Here is a 15,863-nt window from a genome sequence, read left to right on the forward strand (position 1 = left end):
GTATAGGGAGAGGGAGTAGGGAGGGAATTGTGTAAATGAGGACAGCGTTTTTGGCTCCATGAATCCTGAGTGGCTGCACATCTCTGCACAATGTTAGTGGGCCAGGACATGAATAAACCAAGAAACCCTTAAAAACCTCTCAGCAAGGATGCAGCCTTAGCTCACCAGGGTCACATAGTAGCATACTGCAATGCTGTACAGTCAGCCAACTACTGTGAGAGTCACACACTACAGCTTCTATGTATCCTATCTATACACCCCATCCCAGCATGCACTGGAGAAAAGGCGGGGAATCACAGAAGACCACAAGGCCCCTGGAAGAGCACTGAACTGCGAGGTGATTTTGTCGTAGCAAAAACTGTTTCCCATAGACAATCATAACCAACACACATCTGGAAAACCCACGTGTCACAAATACTCAGAAATGCAGTGGTGGAAAGTAGCTCAGCACATTTACTCAAATACTTTACTTAAAGTAATAATCTTTAGTGACGTGTTTTCTATCACCCAGCAGTGGTTGGTCGGCAACAGACTTGCTCTTTAACTCACTTGTGTGTGAAGCATTGGAGTTTTTTGTTTTGTTTTTAAGATTATTTTTGGGGCATTTTTGGCATTTATTCAATAGGACAGGTAAAGACAGGAAAGGGGAGAGATAGGGGGGATGACATGTAGCAAAGGGCTGCAGGTCGGAGTCGAATCCGCGCCGCTGCTCGAAGGACTGAGCCTTAGTATATGGGGTGCACACTCAACCCGGTGAGCTACCAGGGCGCCCCTTGTCCTGCCCCTTTTTTTATGCGGTGTCTGCTAGCGTAAACCATAAGCGGTTACTACGGCCGAACGAGCAAAGACGATAGCGAAGACTACAGATGATGAAACTTCAAAAACAGGTGTGAATCCAAAGAAAAACAAATTGGACATTCAGACGAAGGAAACTGTCACACGGGTGACACTGTGCGGATCTCTGGGATATGAGATCCAAAATCACACCCGCAATCATCTCTTATAATGGTGCCGCCAAAGAGAACAAAAGATCTTTGAGATTGTAACTTTACGTACAATTCTGAGATTTTTGGAGTTATCAGGACTGTATTAATGTTATGCTACTTTATACTTCTACTCCACATGTGAGATGTGCCAAATTGTAATTATATAAGTGATTATTGGTCGGACTATATATTTTTATTATTATTTCAATTGCTAGTTGTTGGCACTTGACCCTAAACACGTTCATAGCAACAAAAATGACAAGGGGGGGGGGGGAATAAAAAAGTTAGAATAAATGTTTTATGATAATAAAGAGGCGTCGTTTACTTCACAGGCGTATTTGAGTTATTACATTATCTGGGTCACATGACAGTGATATATAACCAAAAGATGTATCCTGGGATTCATTCATAACTTTAATTTGTTTAAAAAAGTAATAAATAAATACATGTTTTAAATTTGACTGGAAGAGACAATTATATTGTTAATTGCAATTATTTCTGATACAATTAATTAATTGCACAGCAAAATTTTGAATTGTTACGGCTCTACACAGCGGCCAAGACGCTCGGTTACACAAACACACACAGAGACACACATCCTGTCTATGTCGTGACTCTGTCCCTGCATCAACACCTCACCCACTGAGCGCACGCATGAGAGGTGAAACATCAAATACTCCTCTCCCCCAGTTTCCTCCCTTCTAATATGCTATGCCACTGTTTCCCTCAACCGTACGGCAGCTTAAACTATAGATGTACTGGTCTTTTTTGTTACTGATTGACACCACTTGACATACTGACACCCTAACATTAAAGGACCATTTTTATTTTTATTTTATTTTACATATAATGCCCTGATATTTCTTTAAACAAACACACACAGATTACCGATTCCTGTCCACACACGGCACTGTACACCCTGGACAGATTGGGGCTCATTTTTAAACACTTAGCACAATTTATGACCAAATACAAAATGCAATTTTAGTTAATGCAACAAAACTCTGCTATGTACAACAGCAACAAAGCTGCACACATACAAACAAGGAGGCATCTCATTTCAGTCAAACATAATTCAATATACTGTGCTAAACACTAATCTGGCTGTAGAAAAGGACATTCAGTGAAATGAAGATGGGTTTAATCTGCTGATATGCAAGTGTGTGGGTATGGGTACATGTAAATGAATGGACTGGCCCAGTTCTTAGTGTCGATCTTCCACTTTAGAGAGAGAAGAGAGAGAGCTGCAGGGAAGCAGAGGAAAGGGGGATAAAAGACCTAACTAACAACAGCCTCATCTTCTCGTCATTCTTTCTCTGCCCACTCTCCAATTTCCTCCTCTTTTTCTGCCACTTCATTAATCGCTCGCCTCGATCTCTCTCTGCATGTTTTCTCTCGTTACCCTTCATTTTGAATTTGATTTCATCCTCCTCTCTCTCCCCTATCTCTTTTTTGCAGTATGTTGTGGATGTGTTTTGTTACCCCCCCCTCCCCTTGTCGTGCCCCAACCACCAATCACGATGCTTGGCAGGCTCTGCACCAATCCTCTGGCCCAGCAACCCCCTCTACAGCGATGTTACAGTGAACGTAGTGAAGGTCTGGTGCCGCGAGGGTGGCATAAAATATGATTGCCTTCCTTTTTTTCTCCATTGCCCCTCTTCCCATAACTCCTTCTCTAACCCTCCTCCATCCCTTTGTTTTCCTTTCAGATTTCAACCCAGCTCTCTATTCTATCTTCTCTCTACTCCAGCTGTCATTTCTCCTCTGCTCCGTAATGGAGTCATTCTATAATTCATAACACTCTCTCCTCTGTTAGGTTACCCGTTTCTGACTTTATCATCTTTGCTGAGTGCTCGTCAGATAGTCAGTGGTGGCATCTGGTTCTCTCCGGCTCTTGTGCATGCTTTCCATGTTTTCCTTCCCTTTTTAAAACTTATTATTGAAAATGAGTCTGCATTCTTTTTGACGACAGAAAAAAAGTTTCTTTAGCTCAGTTTCTGTCATTGGCGACCCAAAATCAGTAACAATGGAGAGAATGAGAGAGAGGTTTTTATGTTGACATTTCATTGTAGATCTTTTATGGAGTCAGTTCTCACATTTTCTTTTATCGGTCATATGTTTCTCTCACTGTCAAACAAAAAGACGTGGTGATAAATATCTGCAGCAGAATCAGCAGTACTCTGCCATCTCTCACCTAAACTTTGAGGAAATGCCAACATGAATACATTTAGACCCCCATTCAGGGTCCAAAATTCTGAATATTTGTTTGTATTGATTTGTTTCTGATTTTATATTTCTGCACACAATTAATATTTCTTTAAATGTCTACGACTGGTTTATATCCTTTGTGTTTTATCCTGTTTCCATTTCACTGCTGCACAACTAATTACCTTTTGGGGACATGATGAATGATTGATTTATTTGCAGATTGAAGAGTGGAACGATTGGGGTAGAAGCAGGAGACATAAGGTATACAGGCTGCAACTAATCGTCATTTCCTTTATCAATTAATCTGCCAATTATGTTGGCAATCATTTGGTTTAGCAAATGTGAGAAAACTGTGAATTTTAGAGTTTTCTGAAGTTACACGTTCTTGTTATCATAAAAAAAGAAAAAGTTTAGTAATAATTTTTTCCCCTGCAAACAGACAAGATTATCTTTCTTAAAAGCATCATGCAACCTTCTATATACTATATGAATGTAAAGTCCCCCTGTATTCATACAGAAACGATAGAAATAAATGTAAGCATCGGAAATTTAAATGGGCAGCAGATCTGGTGGAGTAAAGGGAACAAAGAGACATAGAGCAGGAAGAACGACTGGGCTTCAAATATGAATCTTGGCTTAAATAAGTGTCAGGGGATGAAAGTGGTACAATGCCTGGTCCCAAGGGACCCGTGTGTGTGTGTGTGTGTGTGTGTGTGTGTGTGTGTGTGTGTGTGTGTGTGTGTGTGTGTGTGTGTGTGTGTGTGTGTGTGTGCGTGCGTGCGTGTGTGTGTGTGTGTGTGTGTGTTGTACCCTGCTTCCTCCCCCCCAGTCCCAGAAGCAGAAGTGTGGCAGAACAATGCAGCCTTCTGCCAGCTGACAGAGATGGAGGGAGGGAGGGAGGCATTGAGACAGATAAAGAGAGATAGGGTGGAAGGGGGGAGCAGAGTGGAGGCTGCAGATTAAAAAAAGAAGAAGCCAGAATTGAGTCCTTCTCAAAAATAAACCTCAAAAAGGAGCAGTGTTTCCATCCCCCCTCGCTTCAAAATAATAATAGAGATCAAAGTCGTATCCCAGTACGCAATCTTTGTTGGATGTCACCCCCCTCCCCTCCTATGAAACGTTGATGCAGAACAAAATCTGCAAAGTCAGTCATCTAATCTTCACCTACATCATTTTGCTCATTTGGTTGAAATTGTATTGTCCTTAAAGTACAGAACAAGAAGAATCTACATCCATCCATATTCATTGCAACACTGACAATGCAAACATGCTGATTTTGAGCAGGTATGTAGTTTACAATGCTTAGTTTACCTTGCTAATTAGCACTAAACACAAACAAAGTAGGAAGTGGGAATATCAGTTGTTAGTTCTGCAGGTAGGCGTTTTGGTCATTAACCAATGCACATGCAATCCATCCAATAATTGTTAAGATATTTCAGTCTGGAGGTGAATTGACTGGCAGACCAGCCTTCCCTCGACTTTAACCTTTGTTTTAGGTACTGTTTGTTTCTTTCTTAGATCATTTGCATATATTTTTTACTATTGCCAGTATCACTTTATATTATTTAGGTGGAGGTGGTGAATAATCCAATTTGGGGTTTTATTCTTCCCCTTCTGTCTTTGTTTAATATTACCTTCCCCATATTATACCGATTTTTATTTTATTTTTATCTGTAAGGAGTGTGCACCTATGTGTGTGTGTGTGTGTGAGAGAGTGAGTGAGAGTGAGTGAGTGAGTGAGTGAGTGAGTGAGTGAGTGAGTGAGTGAGTGAGTGAGTGAGTGAGTGAGTGAGTGAGTGAGTGAGTGAGTGAGTGAGAGAGAGAGAGAGTGTCTAAGGCAAAGGACAGTGTAGAGGTGAGGGGAAGCCACCACCGATTGCTTCAGAGTCTGGAGTCAAGCCATCACTAAAAGCATGAGATCCAAAATGATAAAGGAAACAAGCTGGAGGAGGGGAAACAATGCCAACAATTCTGACTGAGTGTTTTCATTACACTTCTCTGCCTTGAAGCCCATTTGGTTACACACACCAACTTGGTCCTGTTGCCAATTTTCAGTCCCTGCTGAGAGAAATATGATTATACTGCCTTGGAAGGTCGGCACGATGGCTCTTTTTCCTAAATATCATATTGGTGTTACAGTTTTCTAATCAAATGATGCTTCAGACAGAAGATGAAGATAATGCCCCGAAATGCATTGCATATTAAAGCCTGTGATATGCAGTTTTATCAGCCAGGCAGCCGGACTGCGGAGCAGTAAATCCGCCAACCAGCCAGTCACCCACGCATCCAGACAGACAACCAAGTTGAAGAGCATGACTGACTGCACTACAAGAGATACAACTTAACACACCTTAAAAACACAGCATGTCTTATAGTTCAATATTAGGGATTTAAAGCATGCAGCTAATTGCTTTAATGGCAGCTGTTGCATGGTGCACTGGTCTCAGTGGTGCTCGTAATACATGGCTTTTGTTTTTTCAGCTTCCAGTAAGAACCCATAAACACATTGTACTGCACACAGCATTGGCCAGTGGATGCAAATATAGGCTAGGCCTGGATTGTATTACTTTATTTAAAATAAAAGGTACAAATGAAAAGAATTGCTATTTCATGGAGTGCTGTGTATCCTTTGAAACATAATGTAGCAGCGAGAGGCAGTGAGGCCTAAATAAAGAAAAATAAGCTCATTATAGACCAAGGTATGAAGAATTAGCTTCAAAATGTAACCTACTCTAAAACCACAGATTGTCATTCTTACATTTCTCTTTGTGTGCTAATCAAACCAAAATAAATACAACTTGTTAATTAAATAGCTTTTTGTTTTGTTTTTATCTTTGGAGAGGCGCAAGCTAGCTGTTTCCTCCTGCTTCCAGTCTTTATGCTAAGCTAAGTGATTTATGGTTCTACGGAGGCTCCATGCAGAGCTTTCGCCATAGCCTTGGTAAGTGGGCTCAAGTTTATTCTTGTGCGTTGGTGTGTGCGCCAATCTCTTTAAGAGAATGGCAGGGCCGGCATGTGTGTGTGCGTGGGGAGTGTGTGGTAGAGCGAGTGACAGAGTGACGGTGGTTAGCTGTGGAGCAAGTATAGACTCTAGAGGCATAGTGAGAGAAACAAAGTGTCTCCCCTGTGCTTTCTGCCACGACGTGTAGTTAAATTTTCGAGAGGTGCACGTCAGGCTACGGCCTACGTGTCACCACGTACCTAAGTGCGTAGCCACGGCGTAGATTTAACGCAGAAGCATAAATCATGCTTAACTCTCAGCTAGAAAGTGAATACTTGATAAAATGTGAAACTATTCTTTAACTAAAATCGAGCTAGAGTCAGGATATGGCCTAGTTTAGCATAAATTCTGGAGGTAAGTGAGAAATATCTAGCCTAGCTAAAGTAAAAACAGCGGACTTGACCCTTATCTTGTTCGTTTAATGCATAAAAACATGAATGTCTGGTGAGCGTGCAAGGCCTTTCTCTCTTGTGGCCGTCAAAACAGTTTTACCACCTCTCTCTGCTGTTCTGTGGCTGAGGAGCAGGCTGGCTTACCCCCTCTCTGCTCTCTCCTCATGTGTAGCAGCACTGCGCAGGCAGTAAGAAGGGGAGGGGTCCGGGGGCCAGGCTGGGCCGTCGCCCTGCCTGCCTGCAGCAGAGACGAGAGACAGCGGGACTGGACAGGAGAAAGATGCTGCTGAGCTGGCCTGGCCCTGGGTATCCAGTCCTTCGTGACAGAACCAAGCCAGTCTTCTTTGAGAATTTTTTATCGATCTTTCGCCCTCCCTTTATAGAATTACTTTTTTCACTTCAAATATACCTACGTAATAATTGTAATTTAATATAAATTCCTGTAGTGAGTTTGTGATTATTTGGCTAAAGATTTCTATTTCTTTCTATCTGCCTTGCTGCACCTGACACAACCATTAAGCTTTATGCAAATTATTGCGTAATGACGTCACCAATATGTAAATAAACTATGACGTCCTCTAGCTACTTTTAGCGACTTATGGAGCTAGTGCTAACTACTTTAATTGGAAAAGAGTTGGCAAAACTGGTTGTCACCGGGAGTTTGCCAGACCTGTGCTCACCAACATGTTCAACTGTTAAAACAATCTCACCATTGATTATGAGAGATACAAAATAAATAAATGAACATCTTTTTAAATAGTTAATTCAGATTAAATATCTAGGAATAAACTATAAGAGCCAGTGTTGTCTGTAATTGTAATAACAGCTCAAACTGCCGGAAGTACATGCTAGTATATTAGCTCGCTAGTAGTAGGCTAGTGCTAGATAGGCTAACCAATCGCTCACCTTACAGTCTCCCATCTGACACATTTCTGTTGTTGTTCATGTGTAGGTGAAACTAATAAGATACGTTAATAAGATTAAAAAGTATTTAATAGTTTTTAGTTTTTTTTTACTTTAGAGCGAGCCTGGTAAGTTGTCTCCACCTGCCTTCAGTCTTTAAGCTAGGCTATGCTAACACATTCTGACTCTGAATCTTTACATAACACAGACACAAACTTCAATACTGATCTTCTCAAGTAACTCTCAGAAAGAAAGCAAACATATTTCCCAAATGGTTGAGATATTCCTTCAAGATACGAAGAGAGTGAGTAAGAGAAGGAGAGTGCATGAAAGATAAAGGAGGTCTGACATCGAGTGTCTAGCATTGTATCTGTTAATCTACATTGTCTGAGAGAGAGAGACAAAATGCCAAGAGATAGTGTAAGAGAGATAGAAACATGAGGTGAGCTAAAGCGAGGAAAAGAAAGGTAATTGAGGTGACATGATCCGAGGAGGGAGAAGTTATTTTTTGCACAGTGATGCCAAGAATTGTCCCCGGGCAGATAGCGTTATAGATTTACCATGAGTGATCCCAGGATAGCCGATACCCTCATGACAACATTACGCTACAAACACAGAGAAATTGCTGATGTCACCCTATACACACACACAATACAGCAACATATTTCCCTCACCTGTTGCCTTAATAGGGAAACCATAAATCTGTGATCACACAAGCTCAACATTCAGCTTCAAGGTCAAACCTCCCTCCTCCATTCCCGGTCGCATTCATGCTATTCTGATTGCTTAACGTCAAAACTCAAAAAGAGTTCTGCCTTGAAATTCCTCTCAGTGTTTGCTGAAAGCATGTCACTATGCAGTAGATCTATTACACATCCAACATGCTGAAGAGGATTGATCCATCACGATGCCTTCAAAATCAATACTGGTGTCAAAATTTTTGTGTAATATAATTTTAAATACTGGTGGAATCCATGGCAGATCCACGAATGGGATTAATTACAAATCCATTATCGTTTTCTGAGACAATACACACTGAAAAACAAATATTCTCTAGTCACCGCCATATTTCAAAACCAGTTAAAAACACTGAAGAGGAAAACCGTCCTCAACGGAGAGATTCCAGAATTGATCGTCGTTGGTTTGAATTTTCCTTAAAATGGTGTCATTGGTTTACTGTGATATTCTTACCCTAACCTTAACTAATCTCACTCCTCATGCCTAAACCTCACCAACCAATCAACCAAACAGAGGCGGGGCATGCCGTTGCCGTCCCTCCGGACCATCCATTCTAGCAATAACCTTAAAACATTGCATTGGAAGGGAGCACAACGAGATGACATAAGAGTGCCTGTCAAACCTCAAATGAATGAAAATGATGGAAATATGGCATTCATGTTTGTTTCATGTACTAATTTGAGGAAGTCTCTTCTTCGCTTCACACAGCTCTGATGATTTTGTCTAGTCAGTGGAAGTTACCTACAGTGGTTGCTTGTACGCTGCACTGCATTTGTTGCTTGTAATGATACACCAACTTTTCCACCTCAGCCAAGCATAAAAACTTTTTTTGCAATATTTTGTTTAAAATTTCAGGCATGTCCACTCAGCTTTCTATATGTGCAAATCCAAAATGTGCATAAAAACAGGTGGATAGAACATAACAACATTACCCAAACTTCCCTGTTTACTCCTCACGGACAAGAGTCCTGAATTTGTGACTTAAACGTAGACATATGTTGTTTTCTGGCATTTGCTGAGAGCATTCAGCTCAGCATGAAAGAAGAAGCACTTTCTTGGTGATTGTCTAGTACTTCAATCATTAAATAACATTTTATTTATCACATGAAATCCAACAATGTGCAATTCCAGTGAAATGTAATCAGTCAGCTCCTTCAACTTATGCATGACACATCATAAAGCAGAATGTGGCCGTCAGATCGGCACTTAAGTTCTACCTCACAACACCACAGACTTCCTGTGACCACAGGAAGTCACCTCTCTATCCATGTTGACCTTGATGCAAATGAGGTCACTGGTATTGACTCTTTGTGACAGGTGGCTAACCCCGGACTAATGATGTCCTCAGGCTAGTCAACACACACACACACACACACACACACACACACACACACACACACACACACACACACACACACACACACACACACACCATGCACACAAGCCAAATGTCAGTGTGTACACACTCAGGCAAATTATTTTTAACCGTAGGCCCAATCACAGTTAGTCAAATAAACACACACACACACACACACACACACAAATGTCGACTTCAGCTAAAATGTTTTGTGAACGGAAGCTGTCTCTGCACTGATAATGATAATTGATTTCAAGTGAGACCTATTGATTATCTTACATGCATGTTTGTGTGCGTCTTAACTTTGTCCTTGCACAATGACGCATGTGCAAAAACACACACACATACACATACACAAAAACCACCCACCCACACCTAACCGCAGGGTGTGACTGCTGACGCGTTCTGGCTCCTTTTCACATTTCACATGAAAATTTCCAGAAAACCCAAATTCCTATACATCAGCTGATGGAGACACAGCGGGAGAGGTGGGGTTTTTAAAGTGTGATGACATAAAGAAAAACATTTTTCATACAAGAAAGTTAACATGGAAACAGAGCGGGGGTGACTGAGGACAAGTCACACACACCCACACACATAAAGAAGCATCCTATCAAAGAGGGGTAAAGCTGGACGTATAATAAGGTTTTATAACAAAACAATCTGAAAGTGTGCGTGTGAGAGAGAGTTTTTGGTATGACGAAGGTTTTAATATTTTAAGATTTTGTTTTGAAGAACTAAAGACAACAGTGGAAATGTTTCATAATTTAGCAGTCAAGTGAACTGTCTCTTTCACATTTTAATAGCAGGGCCACTGTCTGAAATACCAATTTGCCCTCTATAGCTTAATCCTGTTATCTTTTCTTTTCTTCCCTGTCTATGCGCTCTTGCCATCCATCTTTCTCTGTCTTTTTAACACCCACCCCCCCAGTATTCCCAATGGGTCCACCCCTCTTTTACACTTGGTGAGTATGTGCACGAATGTGTGTGTGCGTGTGTGTGTGTGTGTGTGTGTGTGTGTGTGTGTGTGTGTGTGTGTGTGTGCGTGTGTGTGTATGCTGCATCATGACAAAAGAGACTCCACTAGACCGACACGTCTTTCTCTCTCCCCTGTCAGCTCTCATTCCTCCATTACTTTCCCTTTCTCCTTCCCTCCTCTTTCTCTACCTTTTTCTTCAATTCACGAGAACGCTTCCTTGCTGCCTTCTTCTTCTCTTTCTCATCCTCCAACGCGGTGAGGTTCTCATCCGCCCTTTTCTTCAGCTGCGAGGCGGCATGCGCCATGCTGCTCCAGTCCAATTAATCCTCACAGGTGGGAAACGGTTAAAGGAGGGATGAATGGAGGGATGGAACGTGGACCCAAAGTCTCCTCTTTAGCCTTTTCTTCTTAGCTCCTAATTGTCTTTTGGTTCCTCCAATATCCTCGGCTGTGCTTTTGTCGGAGAAGGAGCCCTCACAGGTGTGTGAGAGGAAGGATTTTCCTCTTCTTGTTTTCAAGATTTCCCTCTTTCTTTTGTTCTTTATCTCCCTCGGCAGCTATCCACACTGTGCAGATGCAAAGGTCCAGTTTGGGGCAGGGCAGGGACAGGACATACTCCTCCAGCTCCACCGCTGTGAAGGCAGCTGCTTCCACTTCTCAGTGCTCAAAGTGCAAATCAAATGCCAATTATAGCAACTACAAAAACAAATGTCTGTATATTATCCACAGTCAGGTGAAATTGTCCTCGTGATTAGGAATAATGTATAAAAACAGTTACAGGTATATCACTAGAGCTCCAGGGTTTGAGGTCCAAGCAGGGGCTCAAGCTCCAGCCCCTAACCCAGCAGATTGCTCTGTCGTCTGGGTAAATTAACTGGTCCTGCTGCCTGATTGACTGGTTCCCAGAGCCTGCTGTCTGCACCTGAGCACTGAGCCATCCTCTATGTACACACACACGCTCAGTCCGCAACGTCTCGCCGGGACATATGAACAGGAGGGAAATGACGGTGGAAAGGAGGTTGAGATAGGAGAAGGAGGAGGGGGGGGGAAGGAGGAGGGGTGAGAAAGGAGGAGGCAGAGAGAGGTAGAGAGAGCAGCTGGGACAGAAGAAAAAAAAGGAGGGAGTAGGCATGGATGAATACCTCTGCTTAGTACCAGCTGGCTGAGAGATAAAGAGAGAGAAAGGGAGGATGATGATACTTCACACAGGGTACTTACAGCACACACACACACACACACACACACACACACACACACACACACACACACACACACACACACACACACACACACACACAGTGTGCAGCCATGATGCTCCTGTTATGAAACTTCCTTCACTCAGCCTCTTCACTGTCCTGATCCCAATGGTTCTTTGCAAAACAAGAGCTGACGATACATTCCTCTCTCACCGAGCTAAATTTATTTTCATCACAGATTTCTATATTTCTTTTTTTTTAAAACTGCCTGAGTCCCATATTGTAGAACTGAGACCTGACACAGCAATGAGTGGCAACCAATCAGCATAAAGTCCAGTCCAAAAGTCCAGAATCTTTAACCGGTCATACTGGAATAAACCCATATTGATATAAATGTGATTATTCATTGTAACATAGATTTTAGATCAGAAGTCAAATCTTAAATATAACACAGGCTTGATTTTACAGCAATTAGAATTTTTTAGCTATGCTAAGATGGTTTTTGATATACTTTAGACTTGTAGGTTGGTCAGTTTACCACTTTGGTTTCAACCGAATTTTCTCAATAAATATTGGCTGGATTGCCAATTAAATGTTTCCCAGAGGATGTATGCTTTGGCAATCCTCTAACGACATTATCAATATACTTTGACAGTGGTGTAGTGAGAGTTGATGAGGTGGGTGTACTACTGTACTAGGTAAATGTGTTGCAGAGGAGGAAGTGGGTAAACTCGCTTACAGTATACACATTCCAATTGTTCTTTTGTCTGATATGTGGGTATACTGTAAACCACAAAGAGGTGGGTATACCCCGTATACCTGCGTATACGCTCTACTACACCTCATCAGGTTAAAATGTGTACATTTCTTTGTTACTTTTATGGAGGTCTTTCAAATATAATCCAGAAAAATCTAAATAAAATTGTGCCGTACCATTAATGGCTACAGCGTGCAAGACCTCATAGCTGAAAACAATCACAGCAAGTCATTGGGATATCAAAGGCAGGAAACGTTTTAATTCAAATAATGATTTGAAAAAACCCACAAACATGTTCCACTTCAGTTTTAGAACTAAACGAGAAAGGTACATGCAGGCTGCTGTGCACTTATGGATCAATTATTAAGATCCTAATGCATTATTCATAATAAATTGATATACTCAGATGTGGGAGAATCATACCTTAAGGGGATGCCATTATGATTTCTATGCAAGTAGCTACTTTCAAGAAAGCTTTAAATTAATGAGAAGGAAAAAAAATCTAGAGCTAGAGACTAAAGGAGTTTTCTACACTTGAATATAACAAAGCCTCATGAACTAATACCAGCAAATTATTTAAAATACCCAGATGTTCTTAGAAGATCTGAAATGGTTTCCTCGATGGAATTTAAAGTTTGAGTCAAGTGTGTTCAGGATGATTATAGATGCATCTCTGCATGTTTTAATGTCTCATTGTGTGTTTCCAGGGTGTGTGTGTGTGTGTGTGTGTGTGTGTGTGTGTATATGTGTGTGTGTGATGAGTGAGCTCATGTCGGTAGACTGCAGCCTTTGAATATTAACAACATGGTAGGGGATGGGATTGTAGCCAGTGACAGGCTCATGTGGCAGCAGTGCAGCCTTCCTATTGGCTGTCTGGGATGTGAGCGAGCTGTAATTGGGTACTTGGAAAAGGGAGGTCCTACCCACAAGAGGACAATAACAAAGAGGAGAGGAGAGGATGTCTCAAAACAAATAACCAGCATTTTAGAGTTCTTAACGCTGATATTATGTTAATTAAACTACAGTTTGGGCCTTAAAATGACAAAACCTACCATATTTTATTTACTGTATGCCTGAGGATGATTTATAGCACAGGAGATGTGGTAATGGTTGTTTTGTATGTCATATTAACCTTTACACATAACAGCCAATCTGCTCTACAGCTTGTGCTCCAGATATGTCCCTCTGGGTGTGAGCCAAAGAGTGAATGAACAGTTGGACCTGACTTGAATGGCGTTAACTGCAGCATCTAACAACACTCTACGCGTAACTGTACTACTGATGACTGTGTATTTAAATCCTGTCAATAAAACGTGAGTCACGCTAATTTCCCAAAGACGATAGACTGATTAAGATGTTATACTCTTTCAGATGTCTAAGGTCTGTCAGCCCACCACTTTGGTCCGGATGGAAATATCTCAGCAACTCTTGGATGGATTGACATGATATTTTGTACAGCTGTCCATGGCGCATTGAGGATGCACAGGGGTATCCTTTGCGGAAGTCTTTTCGGCAGCTGTGCGGCACGCCATATGTAATTAGCGTTGCTTTTAAACGACGGCTATGAAGCACGGATATCTCTTTTTGTTAAAAGCCTGTTGCCTCAACTCTCTCCTCATGTCTCTTCCTCTCGTCCTCCGCTCGTTTCTCAGGTGGGAGGGATTAAGATGTGAGGAGAGGAGGCGAGGAAAGGATTCGAGGATGTACTGAGAAATGAGAAGAGGGGATTGCCCCAGATTGCAGCTGCTCAAAGGTTAAACTAACACTAAAGGCTGAAGTTTTTAGATGCTATTAATCTGTTCAAACCTGCAAGGCTTTGGCAAAATAAATTGTATAGTAAGGTGTAACTGGGTTCCTACAGTGAAGTGCACATTATTTCATCTACAGAAAAGGTTTCCTACCGACTGTAATTCCCAATCTTTAGGTGTGCTCAGTTTATTGTTACACAGGTTCAAACATCCTTAAAAACATGTTCCAGCCCTACTGTACATCTGAAAGCTAATCAGAGGCCAAACTCCAGTTACTGCACCATGATAAGCCATCAGTCATAGGATTTTTTTGGACTAATCCTTCATTATCTCCGTCTGAAAGAGGAGCTTATGATTTGGATGTACTAGCCCTTAAAGACTCTCTGTCTGTCCTGAAACTGGGATTAACAGCAGGTCATTTCTCAGTACACGGATCAGAAATGTAAAACGAGGCGAACAAAAGATGATGGTGTCTAAAGGTTTAAGAGTTTGGCTTGCTGTCTCTGGTGGTGTCGACTACTTTACTGTCTCCCCCTCCCTCGCCAGTAGATCTGCTCAGAGTGGAAACCGCAAACTCAGGAATAATGTCAGGCTTCAGATGTGGGTCAGCAGCAAAGATGCCAGTCAGTTGCAGTATTTCTTTTGTTTACTCGTTCATCACCTGCTCCTATATCCTTTCCGGTCCCTTTTTCCATCTCTGTTATGTTATTTTTATTTTTTTTCCCATCAATCTTTCTGTCCCTATGCTGCTAATGCTAACCACCGCCTGCAGCAAACAGCTCGGTGCATACAACCGTGAAACTGCAGTTAATCAAATCGTGGTTTAGTGTGTGTGCTGGCCTCCACAGGGTAGAAACAATATTAGACTATTGGAAGGATGAACACAGTGTGGGCTCGGGGGGGTAATCAGAGAACTCAGGCTCATTTCATGTATGGAAACATGAACATAAATAACATCATTTAATTTTCCAAGGTGAACCGATGACCTGCAACCATAATCAAAACCAAAGTCCTTTGGAAATTGTCCAAATTAGAGCTAATTTAAGTTATAGATTAATCTATTAAATCTATTTTTGCGCTTGCTTAATTGGTATTAAATGTCAGTAAATTTTGAAAAATGCCCAAGGCGACAGCTTTGATTGGCTTCTTTTGTCCGACCAACAGTCCAAAACCCAAAGATATTCAATTTACAACCATACCAAACAGAGAAACCTTCAAACCTTCACATTCAAGAAGCTAGAAACAGCAAACACCATTTATAATTTTTGCTAAACAAATATGATTTAAACAAAGATTTAATCATCATCGTTTGACAACGTGTTTCACCGCTTTATGCACAAAAGAAAATGACAAAAAAGCCAACATAACGGTTTCTCCAACGGTTGAATATACAACAACATCATGTAATTTTCCAAGGTGAACTGTTGACCTGCAACCAAAGTCCTTTGGAATATTTTCTGAATTAGAGCTATTCTAATTATCAATTCATCTGTTGGAGACTTTTGCCATCAATCGTTATAAAATAAGCCCAAGGCAACTTTTTTGATTTGCTTGCTTTGTCTGAACAAAAGTCCAAAACCTAAATATATTAAATTTAC

At 41.3% G+C, this 15,863-nt stretch overlaps 1 protein-coding gene across 1 annotated transcript in view; it reads right to left on the minus strand.

Moving 5' to 3' along the window:
- LOC120551598 (ankyrin-3-like) overlaps positions 1–11,557 on the minus strand; it is a 52,080-nt gene extending 40,523 nt beyond the window's left edge. Inside the window, exon 1 of the mRNA XM_039789085.1 lies at positions 10,753–11,557. Coding sequence (XP_039645019.1) covers positions 10,753–10,869 — 117 coding nt within the window. The 5' untranslated portion in view covers positions 10,870–11,557. The remainder of the gene's footprint in view (positions 1–10,752) is intronic.
- Positions 11,558–15,863: the final 4,306 nt, after the last annotated feature.

Source organism: Perca fluviatilis, chromosome 21 (genome assembly GCF_010015445.1).
Source record: "Perca fluviatilis chromosome 21, GENO_Pfluv_1.0, whole genome shotgun sequence".
NCBI classification, from domain to species: domain Eukaryota; kingdom Metazoa; phylum Chordata; class Actinopteri; order Perciformes; family Percidae; genus Perca; species Perca fluviatilis.